Source organism: Leptinotarsa decemlineata, unplaced genomic scaffold (genome assembly GCF_025532065.1).
Source record: "Leptinotarsa decemlineata unplaced genomic scaffold, Ldec_3_MD MMD2_tig00002974_RagTag_RagTag, whole genome shotgun sequence".
Classification (NCBI taxonomy): domain Eukaryota; kingdom Metazoa; phylum Arthropoda; class Insecta; order Coleoptera; family Chrysomelidae; genus Leptinotarsa; species Leptinotarsa decemlineata.
In genome coordinates this window covers 5,468,521-5,482,731 of record NW_027412578.1, presented here as the reverse complement: position 1 = coordinate 5,482,731, position 14,211 = coordinate 5,468,521, and the positions used below count along the sequence as shown (strand labels likewise).

Here is a 14,211-nt window from a genome sequence, read left to right as displayed (position 1 = left end):
AAAATCTGACTACGCCACTGGATTTGTGGATAATATTCCCTTAAAATCATTCATTTGAGTGTAGGTTACGAGAAGTGTATTCTAGAATAACAGAAAATTAAAAATTCATTTTCAAGTTATGCAGTACTTAGTACATTCTTCCGCATAGCCGCTAAAATCAAATTGATTTAAAGCATGGAAATCATTTATTCAATAATAAAACAGAGAGCAGGACAAAAATTGTTCCCTGTAAATTCTTCATAACTCAGCTAAAACAATCTTTTAGAGGAGATATCAATAATTTGAGGAAGCTGAACTCATTATGCAAAGGTTTTATAATAAATCAACAGTAGGCTGTGATTTTGACAGTTAATCATAAATAAAATAATAGTTGTTAGTTACGTGCATTTAATAATGGCTTTGCAAATATCATTAGAAGAAAGAATTGAAATTGTGAGAATTTCTGGGGACAATTATCATAGTGAAAGAGAAGCAGCTAGGATATTTAATCACAGACATCCAAATCGACTTCCCATTGACAGAAGCACCGTCAGTAAAATTAACAAAACATTTAAAGAAACCGGTGCAGTCAGCAAATATATTTTAAAAAATAATCACCGAAGAAGAAATTTAAACGAAGGTGCTGTTTTAGATTATTTTAGAAACCACCCAAACAGAAGTTTACGAGTCGGCAGTTTGGATTTAAACTTACCGAGAGAGACTATTCGACGATGTCTTAAACAAAACAAAATGAGAGCATTTAAACCTAAATTTCTTCACTCTTTAAAGGCAGGTGATGAAGTGAAACGTATGGAATTTTGTTTGTGGGCACAAGGCGAGTACCTGAATACAAGAAATTTTTTAAACTGCATAATGTTTAGTGATGAAGCTTCTTTCAGCACCAATGGGGTAGTTTCATCGCAAAATGCTTGGTATTGGGCTACGGAAAATCCGCACTGGATCGTAAATTGTAAAAGTCAATATTCCGAAAAAGTTAACGTTTGGTGTGGTATAGTACAAAATAGAATAATAGGTCCATATTTTTTTGATGGAAACATAAACGGGCAACATTTTTTGGAATTTCTAAATAACCAATTATCGGACGAAATAGATGAAATGCCTCTTGCGGAACAAGTAAATTTATATTTTCAGCTCGACGGCTGTTCCGTGCACAATTCGAGGATTGTTAAAGAGTGGCTAAATAACCAGTTTCCAAATCATTGGATAGGACGAGGTAGTGACTTAATTGAATGGCCACCTAGATCGCCTGATCTTACAATATTAGACTTTTTTCTGTGGGGTATTCTGACACAAAAAGTATACAGAACAAGACCAATGAATCGAGCTGAACTCATGCAAAGGATACGACAAGCTTGTGCCGAAATTACAGTTCAACAAATAAGAAATAGTGTAAACAATATTCGGAAGAGATACGATAAATGTATTGAACTCAATGGAGGTTTGGTAGAAGCCACAAAAATTTGAATGTTTACTTTTAAATCAATGTTTATTTTAGTATCAGTTTTTTCTTAATGGCAATTAATTGTTGAATAAATACTTTGAAACTTGTTTGTATACATTTTGTTTTCATCAGCTATAGAAGAAGGTAGAGTAAGTTCAGAATCTCATAAAATGTGATTTTCCAGGTGCGCTGTTACAAAAGTACCATTATTTATTATTGGGAAACTTCCAAAAAGCTTACAAGTATGACCATTAATACTTCAAGATTCTATCAAGATTTGGTAAAAGCGCAATTGGGAGATCCCATGACATGAGATTCTGAACTTGGTCTACTACTGCGTAACTTGAAAATGAACTTTTAATTTTCTGTTATTCAATTATTCAATTTTTATTTTAATTTTCACTTCTCGTAACCTACACTCAAATGAATGATTTTAAGGAAATATTATCCACAAATCCAGTGGCGTAGTCAGATTTTTATTACAAAACGCTTGCACCACAAATCTCTCACATTACCATATTTTCAGGAGTTATAACTGTAGAACGCATTGAGCTGTTGACTTCGGATTTTCACTGTACAAATTCACTGGTGTTCTACTTGGTGATGACAGTGTTGTCAGATCTCAAATATGTCTATAATCTGAATAAAAATTACGAACAAATACTTTGTTTCCAAAATTGAAGTTATTGTAACTTCGTTGTTAACAAATATTTTTTAATGAAAATTTGACATTTTTGATTTATAACGACTACGAATCCAGTGGTGTAGTGACATTTGAAAACAAAAATTGCCTAATAAACTTTTGCCGTTTTTGACAAACAAAAAAAACCATAGAGTGCCTTGGAAATGAAACTAAAATTGTGAAAGTTAGTGTCAAGATACAGTTTTTCATGCTTAATATTTCAATAAAAAAAAAATTGAGATTGATTGAAAAATGCACATTCTACAGGGGTGGTTCCATTTTAAATGGGTCACACTGTATAACATTCTTTTATTCTTATTATCTAAGCTTTGCAACCTAATAGGTCTCTATGACGCTCGAGTAAATCCCCATTTTGCATCGTGGGCTCCCCTGCTATTGTACTTATTCCCTTTTGAAATATTAATTTTTGAGGAACGACTTCGAAGTAAAAGCAACGCGTTAAAAATTGTATCAAAACGAAATATTTTCAAACACAGGAAATCTATTATTTATTCTGCTTCTTTTTTTTGAAGTAAATTTCCTTTCAGTCATGAATTGTAATATTGGACACTACTCACGTCATAGCTTGATATATGGATTCTATTCCGTATCGCATGGCGAATTCGTCGACGATTTCTTCGGCGGCGTCGTGAAAATACACCTTCCAAGCGTCGTCACCCTTATTCTCCGGCAGAGTCACCACCCCATTATTTTGTTCGCATAAATAATGGAATAGGTTTTCGTGGAGACAGGTATACTGGACGTGGTAGGGCGCCACCTTTTCCTCTCCCTTTATTTCTACCGATATGTGGAGACGGATGGCTCCCGATACCGCCGACTTATCTGTTCTTTTTTCCAAGTTGTACCAGACGTCCATTTCACCGGATAATGTGCGTACCTGTAAATATGTGAAAAAGAGATAAATTTCAATTTTCTCTATTTCTTATTTCATATATAAAGTAAGTTGTAGCCAAAATTTGATGAATTTAGGAGAGGTAATTGTGAGCACCTTAGAGACTGATGAACATATTTAAGTAGGAGAAAACAGCCGTTTCTGGGCATCCCCCTACCAATATGACATCATTGATAGCATTGTCCTTGAGTGACGTCACACGACCTTGAGCTATTGCAAGGTCATATGAACTCGTATATGGCGGATTTGAGATTTGAGTCTGTCTTAGATGAGTGACCTTGAGTTGTGACCTTGAAGGATTTCTGATATGTGATCTTGAAGGAAGTCTTTCAGCTGTGTGAATGAAACTTGACCTTTAACGTGAAATTCGACTTCGAACATGGAATTCGACCTTGAGATTAGAGTATGCATGGTAAAGTCGGGATTCGACATTGTCCTTTGTGTGTACTCTTTACAAAGATGTACAGAGTAAACAAACTTCTGTATAAGACAAAATATTTCTGAAATATTTTCTGAATGCATTTGACATTGGTAATTTCACATGTTAGGAAAGATATCAAATGAGTTCTTCATATTCGAGCTTGCGTATAGTGAAGGGAAATCATTGTTTCTACTCAATGAAATTCTTTGACTTGTCTTACCAAGAAACTATACATCCCTACGGAATAATTGTGATTCATTTATTCCGTTCTAGAGAAATTCCTTGAAGAAAAATATTGTGGAACAATCAGTGATTTTGAGATGAGGGTGATTCGCACAACATCGATTGAAACCTTCTGTAATATATTTCTGCAATGTTAAAAAAAATTCTTCGAATTGATAGACAATAAAATCCTTCAGATCGTCAGCATATAATAATTTGGGAGACTTCATGAGCCGTTGAAGGTAATTAAAAAATAGCAGGAATAGACATGATAATGTCTATCACAGTAGTAGTCGAAATGTCAGGCATAAAAACTGTCACACAACGACCAGAAAATTCGTAAATTAGCTCTGACATAGGTTAGCATCATCAGGAGATAGTTAAGCCTACAACACTACTAGCCTTTATTATCTGATGATATTCTAGTGAGGAAGAAGTGCTTTCAATAGATCACGTAAATCACAATTCTGTGGTGTCCACCATACTGGATTTGAAATGGCGACATTCAGTCATTCATGCATTGGGTGTAAACTTCAGGTCAGTGTATCGAGATTAACTAGTTCAAAACCAGGTTTGGAGATTTGCCCTATACTAACCAACAAATCAGAATAAATATAAGCTTGTAACTTTCCTGCTCATGAAAATTTTAAAAATGAAGAAATAAGGTGATTGAGGTATTGCAAAAATGAACTCTCACTATTGAAAATGATAAATTCTTCAACATCTAATTTTTTTCATCATTTTCATATGTTGAGTGTTTGTATGATTTTCAATTCTTTCCTGTTCAAATAACTGATATGAACAGTTTTTTCGTTGTGATATATAAAAGAAGTAGTATAATAGTAAAAGAAGTAGTATAGTACTGTCAATCTGGTCAAATACATTATATATTTTACCTCAATAATTGTTTGTCCCAAGAAATCGTCCGACTCTCTTGTTAGTTTCTGCCGTAGTTTACTTTTCAAATCATTGTCTTCATCCCACACTCGGACCTTGATTCTATCTGACGAATTATGGCATTCACTGCAACGATTGAAATTATCAAAGAGACGGGTAGTTCTCAGTAGTCTTGTATCAAATGTATTACATCAATTTGGGTCCATACAATATACATTCTCTCAATGTTTGTTATTTTTGATGACTTTTTTACATTCATAAACTATTCATTAATGAATTCCTTAGAAAAATACAATGATGTATCACACTTTGTACTTCCCCTATTATTGAAGAGAATTATAAAGTGTGAACCAATCAATTTCATCTCATAGAATCTATACTTGTATACTGAAAGTCCTACTATTTGTCAAAAAATACCCAGAGAAGTTCAGAGGAACATGCTATAAATCATAGTAACTTGACGAGGAGAAAAATTCACTCTAATTTCATCATACACATTCTGAACTCCACTGAAAAGGGCTGTCATTACTCGGCCAATAAATTACATGATGAATTACCATAAATTTTACTGGCAATTGAAAATGTACTGCTATTTAAAAATACAGCTTTTGATTGTATTCGTTGAATTGAACCTTATGCCTTAACTGCTTCCGTTAATCAGTTCGTTGACACGCATATAATTAATCTATTCACGCAAATGTGTGAGTCGGTGGTTCAAGCCGCAGGCTGAACGATCGATTTTCACTTGTTATCGTCCAACCAGTGTTAGGAATCACACGTTAAAAGGTGAGCAAGCGCTTAATAAAATATCTCTATACATTCAATAGTGGTGTTTCTCACCTATTTTATGTGATAACACATAATACATGTGTAGTCACATGTAATATGTTTTTTGTTGAATAAATGATTTTATTATTATGCGAATTCTAGAAGTGTAGGTCTTCACGGGACGGGGAAGGAAGTATGACAGTTGAGGTAGTAGTAGAAATATGTGTTCCATGAATTGGAAATCGACCTGTTATTGAATTTTTTGCTCAATAAATGTATTTTGAAGATAGTCACTCTGTTTAATGTTTGGTGACACACACTGTATAATAATAATGACCAACGTAATAACGGACATTTTGGTAGAGGTACCTATTATATACTTACAAATAAAATTTTTCATCCCACACAGGATTCAACTCTTGGGGCATTGTTCTTGTGCGTTTCTTAACTTTCCCGACCTGCACAGTTACATACGGATCCGAAGTTCCACTTTTATCCTTGGCAATCAAACCTTGTGCGGATTTTACTAAAGGAAAAATGGAAATTAGTCTCAGATACTATACTGAAGATACTTTTTTAATCAAATCAATTCTTTCGATGTCATGATGGAAATAATTGATTTCGATTCTATATTGGCGAATGCTTCATTGAATATTTTCATCACAACTCAATTTTGTATATCTCAGTGAAACTCAATGAAACAATCGATGAGTATTGCTCATTTATCATATGCTCATTGCCCAAGAAGTACTATCTTTTATAACTTATTTACATAATGCAACACATCCAACACATTCAAGTCCTGAACATCACGATACTTTCCGAAGACACGAATAAGACATGCATGCTTAGAGCAGGCGAAGAAAAGAAAATAGAATCACAAGTAAGCTGTTGAATTTTATTTCAACAGGGTGATTCAGAGTAACGGGAACAATTACAATATAATTTCATTTTTTTCAACTGTCCCCGATCACAAAACGGCATAAAGCAGACTGTGACATCATAAATAATATTTACGAACTAATTATTCAACCATATACCTATAACGTAGATAAAACATTATAAATCAATTTTGCCTAGTTGTTTATTTCTTATACCATTGGCAGTGTCATATATTTCACTTTAGAATGATTCAATTTTCGTATGATATTATTTCAGAATGACTAGTTGCTGATAACATCAGGATGTGAGAACAGAATCACACGAAAACTACTTTTATGTCTCTCTTGAATCTGAGTAATTTTACATACGTGTTACAGATTTTTCGCAAGTCGCCGTTTTTTCATAAAACAAAAAACTCAACAAGAAGCACTTTTTCACATATGAGATTTTTCACAATGTACTAAAGCTAATCTCTCGTATTTTAGAAAGTATTTGCAGTTTTCAAACTCAATTCGTATTTCCATTTGAAATTCTTGTTTGACATATAGTCAGTGGGCTTACTTGAAGACTGGCTATAAATCAAATTATCTAAGAACAATTCGTTCAGGCCAGTCTCCACTCCCTACACAGTAGGTTAATGGACTGACACCTATCAGAAAACAACTTGTTGTTTTCTGGCCTGAACGAATTGTTCTTAGATAATTTGATTTATGGCCAGTCTTCAAGTATGCCCACTGACTGTATGTGAAAGTTTTCTTTTCTTATACGAGGAATTGGGCACATTTCGGATATGCAGTTGGTTACCTCGTTCACAGGCAGATGGGGCGACGACAAACCTGTTGTTTGTTGTATGCTTCAGCTTAGTTCGAAAAATGATTCTCTGACGAAATTCGATTTTCAATTATTGGAAATCATCGACTTTATGTTGATGATATACACTACCTTGCACTGACGAGTGGCCAAACAGCCCGAAACCGGTCTGCAAGTGTGTTCCAATAATTGAAAATCTATTGCGGCAGTTGTATCGCCAACAGCATATGCAGGAATAACTTCTGTGAAGAATCCTGCACTGACACCTGTCGGATATAATCCAACGCCCTTCGTGGTATTAGCCAGGGGAGTAGTTGTTTTCTGATAGTGTCAGTCCATTAACCTACTGTGTAGGGAGTGGAGATTGGCCTGAACGAATTGTTCTTAGATAATTTAATTCTTGTTTGTACTGAGTGGGCCAAATTAGACACTTTCAACGGAAAACTCCTGTTTTCAAATTAGATAGATGAAAACTGATGGCTGTGTCTGCGGGTCAAATTGAATGACAAACTTAATGGTAAAAACCGTATTTCTGAGTTACAGTTCGAAAATTTACTGTAACTTTTTTTCTGTCAAAAATTCCTTTTTTTTATGGAAACATTATCGAAGCACTTTTTTGCGTAGAATTCAATGTTGCGAAAAACTATTTTTTCAAATGAGATATCTATGGTTAATGATGGAAAACTATTTTTTTCTTTGAGATATTCTGTATATTCCTGTATATTTCTGTATATTTCAATAGAGCTTAAAATTACCTTTTCAAATAAGTAGCACACTTGATGTTTTGCTAGAGTCATCTTTGGAATACATAGCTTTTAGGTTTTTCCATGAAAACTTTGAAACGCAAACTTTGATCGAGTAGGCTTTGGACGACGCGGCGAAAAAACAGAAAAAATTGTTAAGTGGTAACTATTCATTATATAGAAATATTTCCACAGCAGTAATTGAAACGCATAGCTTCAATAAAATCGATAACAATTTGAACTATATTTACTATTTATAAATGAAACTTCAACAACAATAATAATAAAAGGCAAACAATGAAATATATTTCAGGCATTCGAAATGTCTACCAGCTTCTCCTACACACAGGCGACACCTTTTCTAAACGTTTATTGCTGTATTAATTAGTCCAATAGGAAGCAAAACTTTTCATCACTACCGCTTCACATTCCTATTTAGAATTGGTTGACAATTCAAACATAAGATCTTTCAACATCCTCCAGAGGAAAAAGTCCCTAAGCGTTAGGTCCGGTGACCTGGCCGGCCAACGGATGGGTCCTTGGTTGGCTAGCCTATAATCACCAAAATTTACAGCCAAATAATTGGTGACAACTGCAGTGTTGTGAGGCAAAGCCCCGCCTTTTTGAAAATATATTTTTCTGAGCTCCCTTAGTGACAATTTATCAACAAGGGGTTCAAAATTCAGCCTTAAAATGTCTAAATATCTTTGAGGTGAGAGAGTGTCATTATAAAAGAACGGACCGATAATTCTACCCCTGAAAACTCTTGCTCACACACTATATCCAAATCTTTTTTTGACTTTTCTGCTCCACATTAAAACGAGGATTTTGTTATACCCAAGTATAATAATTGTAGGGATTGAAGAAGCCGGCTCACATAAGCTCCGTCTATCCAAATACAATTTAACGAAAAATCACGCACTTGGTTACAACTTTCCAGGAACCATTGGCAAAAAGCCATGCGCTATTCAAAATCCCCTGGTATAAGTTAATGAACCTTTTTGATCCTGTATGGCTTGAATGTGTGTTTTTTTAAAATCCTCCTCATGTTAGTTCTTGGTAGGCCTGTTGATATTATCAAATTTCGCGTTTATGTTTTGGGATTATTTTCAACAGCTCCTAAAACGACTATTTCTTCCAACTTCTTATCCCCATTTGATTCATATAATATATACCTTTCCTTTTTAAATTGACCACCATTGATTAGGTTGTGTCGCAGTCTTGCGAAACTGTCTCAAAAAGGTTGTCTTCTCTCTGGATGCCCCTCGTGATACAAATTGCTTGCTGCTTCTGCATCTCCCCCGGTTTGTATAAAACCGGGGGAGATGCAGAGATGTCATAATTCTCATACTTCATTGCGAGTGTTTTTGAAAATTGATCAAATACCACTAATTGAAGAGAATCTTCACTGCTTAAATTAAAATTGGACAGCTACCAGTGAAAATTTATATTTTGTTTTATCGCAGCAAAGATTGCTTTTCAAAGTCCACATGAAAAAATCTAAAAGCTCCCTATTTAAAAGATTACTCTAGCAAAACATCAAATGTGCTACATTTTTGGAAAGATAATTTAAAACTCTATCGAAATATGCAGGAATATACAGGAGGTCTCACGAAAAAAAAATTGTTTTATATCAAAACTATTGATATCTCATTTGAAAAATTAAATTTTTTACACCAATAAGTTCTACGTTAAAAGTGCTTCGAAAATGCTCATTTTCGAAAAACATGCTGTAACTCAGAAACGATGATAGATATCGATATGCGGTTTTCACCACTGAGTTTGTTATAAAATCTGACCCTCAGATATAGCCATTAGTTTTCATCCATCCAGTTTGAAAACCGAAGTTTTCCTTTGAAAGTGTCCAATTTGGCCCACTCTGTACAGAATCCCGATATAATACCCCTCACAAAATGGACTATAAATGTCGTATTTTGAAATACTTGCAGGAAAGTACACCCAAACTTTTTACTATATACTCCTCTTCCTGGTATTTTGAAGTTAGTGTGAAATTATTTGAATTTATCAAAGTAAAAGAACTTCAATATAGTAGGGATCGGCTCAGAATAATTAAAGGGGTTACTAACCGGTCATTGTCCGCTTAGAGGACACATGAATAAAATGGGGCTGTACAACGGATACCTTAGCTGCAGATTATGCAACGAAGGGACAGAAACAGCTCTGCACATCTTATGCGAATGTGAGGCACTGAATCACAGGAAGCAGGCAATATATGGACGTACAAAATTACGCTCAAAAGAATATGACGAACATCCAACATGGAACCTGTACAAACTAGTACAGGGAACGAGACTGATGGAATGGGTGTCATGAAAAGATGGGAGAATGAACGCAATGAGCCCAAGAGGCTGTAGTGCTTTCTGGATACTTGGAGTAAATGGACAAGTCAGGCTGCTGGCAAAGGCTATGACATCGCCCCCTACGAAGACATCATCTATTGGATCTATAGAAGACGTGATCACCCCAACTGTCATGATTGTTCATTTCAGGACAGTTCAGGGGTTCAGCCTAGTACCACTGATGAGACCTGGGTAGGTTGAAACAGCGCGTCTGGTGTTGAAGTTGATATCGTGTTTGTCGTTTATGATGGAGTATAAATGGATATACAATTTTTTTAAGACATATCATTTGAGATAAAATATTGATAAAATCTTTTATTATGTTGAAAAGTGCTTTCGCAAAGTAATTCAATGGTTTGGAAATGTAAATTCGAAGAAATAAAGGAGACAGAAAGGGTGTACTTAAAACCTGTAATACACATTATATGTAATGATACTCAGAACAAAAGACATTCATCTTCTGAACGTATGCATAGATTTTTTCTGTTTAAAATTTTATTATGTCGTTTTTTTGCATCTGAATAACCCTGTTTTTGTACAGCCGACAGTATTTAGGGCACTGTGTTTCGGAGAATCTGTATATGTTTGTTTACCTGCATTTTTTCCATGTACTTGAAACACATAGTTTAGGCTTCCAGTCAACCGAACATTACGAATTCGTAGTAATCAATGAGGCGTACCTATAATCTCATCTTTTGGAATTGGAAGACAATGCGACATTGTGGGTTCGTGGATGACGGAAGAATCCTTCTGTCTATTATTATTAACATATTCATGACTTGAAACGAAGGTTTTCCTTTTCAGTTCCACAGGCTTGGAAGTTCAATATACGTGTCTTGATTATATTTGTTCAATGAAATGTGTGAACAGAAAAAGACGTGAGCTTGAATAGGGTGTTCCAACTAAAAATGGTATTGAAGATGTCGACTTTTCGAAAAAAAAAACGAAATGTCAAGTGGAATGTTTTTGATGTATCAGTTGAACACGTGTCTGCAATTTCTATGTATATCTACATCTTCATGTTGTCAAATGTATTGTTCAAACAAATATTATACAGTGTTATTATCTTCATTCTGGTTTGAAGGCCGTCGTAGTTTGGAACTGCATCCTAACGTTTCGTCAGCAAGAGTGGCTGGCTTCTTCAGATGTTTATTCATCTTGATGATTTACAGATGACTAGTGATTTCTAGTTCGTAGATTGTATTTATGTTGACTCAGGCAGTCCGCATCTCTTGTTGGTGCGTTGCTATTGGCCGAAGTGTTATTACCTGTTAATGACGTAACATTGCATTGCGCTTCAAACCCGAATGAAGATAGTAACACTGAAAATCACGGCCGCTAAAGCCTTAACCAATTCATTAAATATAATCTACTCTAATTCAATCTTTTTCGGTGTCTCCGGATTTAAAATCTATGGTAATTAGCCTCGCGTTTGTTATTGTTATTGTTAAATACGACAAGTTACTGATAAATAGAAGATTTTTCTTTGTGAAAAATACTTCGATTTTCACGCAGTAATATATCGGGGTAAACTAAAAACTTTGCCCTCCTACACTTGTATAAAGTTTTCCATTATAATTTTCATATTTTTCAGATTGTGGAAGGTAACATGAAAATCTTGATAATTTTTGAAACTCAAGCTCAATTTCACACTTTTTAAAGCTATCGTTGAATTCTAAGAAAATAATTCATAATACTTTTTTGTTTTTTGATTTTTCGGTGAGCTCATTCAATAAAATATTTATCATTAACAAATAAATTTACACACTCAGTTCATCCTTAATAGTGAAAAATTGAATAAAAATGATCGTGTATCAATTTATAGACATTTTTTCTATTCTACTTATTTTATTTCCTTACAGCATAATACTTAGTTATTTTCGATGCATTTCATTCACTGCTTGAAAAAATCATGTTTTAAATTTCCATCATTTATAGCGAATTGTTAACTGAATAATCAAATAGAGAATTGAAACAAAATCCTGAATCCGTCAGTAAGAATGAAAGAAATTGTTATTCCATGAAAAATGCACAATTTTTTCAAACAACAAAAATGAAAAAATATCCATGAACCTTTTATCAATTAAAACAAAACAATTGGGATATTTGAAAAGGAATTTTTCAATGCTCATTCAGATATGTTTGGCATCTTTGACTTTTCGAAGCTTCAATTTCGGAAATCAATCAAGGTATTTGTGTAACGCTTGAATTTGACAAAAAATGATCAACAAAAGCATAATAAGGAGACAAATTGCCATAAAAATTAGTTTATTAATTTATCCATCATATACCCAATTTTTAATTCTTCACTATTCATATTCAATCAGTTGAAATGGTGTTTGAAACGCCTGAACCGGGCTCGAGTTGAAACACCGTAATCTCACCGTTGAATTGGGAATTCAGTCGCAAGAGGCCAGACTTTTTGTTAAATGTTCTGCTCTTGATACCTCAGTCATAATTTACTGTTCAAATTTTGCGAAATGTCACATGACATCTGTCAATGTTCATCTGTTCATTAACCGTAAATTTTTTGAATTTATTTGTAGTCATGGAATGAAATCCATTATGGTGAGATCTGGTGATTTTGGTGGCTACTATAAAGGGTCACGATCTGTCCATCTCTTCATTAATTTGAAAAACTGACCTGACAAGTTTATTGGTTGACATCGATCCAACTAATTCTGACCCAAGTGATGGACAAAAACCGATAAAATCAGCCCTTGAAAACATATATAGATGATCAACTAGAAGATCTTCATGAAAATATTAATTGTTGGAACACCCTGAAAATTAATTGACAGTGATGTGTTTGAATTGAAATTCAGTAGAACTTGAGAGAAGTAATTCAACCTTTCAGTTTGATTACAATTTTGGAAACTATTAGATCAACTTCTCGAGTTGAGTGTTATATTCAACAAATAAATTCACCTGGGGCTGGGAATACATTTTGGTGGTTTTGTCATATATTTTCCACGAAGACATTTACTTCCAAACCAATCCAGAAGAATCATTATTTTTTAATATTGATGTTTAGTATATTGGCTTTGAAATGATACTGATGTTTAAGAAGTATTATGGGTGTTTATTGGGGTACGAGTAAGTTTGTGGTGTAATTGAAAAAAGCTTGAGCAAAAGGATAATACAACCCTTTGCTGTTATTGTACCTACACATCAACTAACTATTGTGCTTGTTTTTCTCAAATTCGGCATCTCCTGTTGGAATTGATTCGTACCACAAAACCACACAAATTGACAACTTCTGTATTTGATGAAAGCCTGAAATAAAAATCCTTTACCTGAACTAGCACATGTATCCTTTTGCTCAGTTTTGAGTATTCTCGAATGTCAAGAAGTGTTGCATTGTGAAATGTGATTGTTTAATTCGAAGTCAACAAAGTAAGCGGCATAAATGATGCAAATTTATTAATCTTCTACCTAAACAGGCCTGTAGCTACATTTTACGGGCAAGCAAAATGAAGAATTTCAGAGATGAAGAGGTCATTCTTAGTAAACTTGTCAATTTTGCAAGAAGTTGGTTAGCGACTGAAAAAACTGATTCGTTCAGTTTTTCAAAACATGCTCTTTGTTGTAGACACACTTGTTGTGCAAAAATATTGTTTGAAGCTCAGCACTTTGCAAACATTAGTGTAAATTTTTGTTTGTGTGAAAGTGCGTTAAGCAAAATTGAAAGTTGAAAGGTTAGAGAGATAGATTTAGAGTGAAGTCATATGGTTGTTAGTCAGACTAGATTGAGGAGTATCACAAGGATTCGCTATTTTGCTCAGTGATTTTAGTTCCCCAAAATAACAGATTCATTGGAGATAACGTGAGAGTAGGATGAGTAAAACCATTGTAGTACTCCTCTGAAATCAATCTAACTACTCTGAAGAATAATTCTTGTTATGTTAAGAAAGTTGAAACATTTCGAATTGGAAATTTACCTTCATAAACGGGTTAACTTTCGCTGTGTGGAGGTAGTTACTGTTTTATTTCAATCAATTCGTATGGAATCGGCGAAAAAAGGGGTACCTTCTGCCCTTAAATCTTCATAATATTTTTAAGTTTGTATTCC

General features: G+C 34.2%; 1 protein-coding gene across 11 annotated transcripts in view; it reads right to left on the bottom strand.

Annotated features, from left to right (window-relative positions):
- Positions 1-14,211, bottom strand: part of unc-13 — a 477,247-nt gene that overhangs the window by 60,143 nt on the left and 402,893 nt on the right. For 7 of the 11 annotated variants that reach the window (XM_074177326.1, XM_074177324.1, XM_074177325.1 and 4 more), the window contains 3 exons: positions 5,729-5,870; positions 4,576-4,705; positions 2,702-3,021 (listed from right to left, as the gene is read on the bottom strand). In XM_074177326.1, coding sequence (XP_074033427.1) covers positions 2,702-3,021; positions 4,576-4,705; positions 5,729-5,870 — 592 coding nt within the window. The remainder of the gene's footprint in view (positions 1-2,701; positions 3,022-4,575; positions 4,706-5,728; positions 5,871-14,211) is intronic. The other 4 variants (XM_074177320.1, XM_074177323.1, XM_074177319.1 and 1 more) reach the window with 1 other exon arrangement.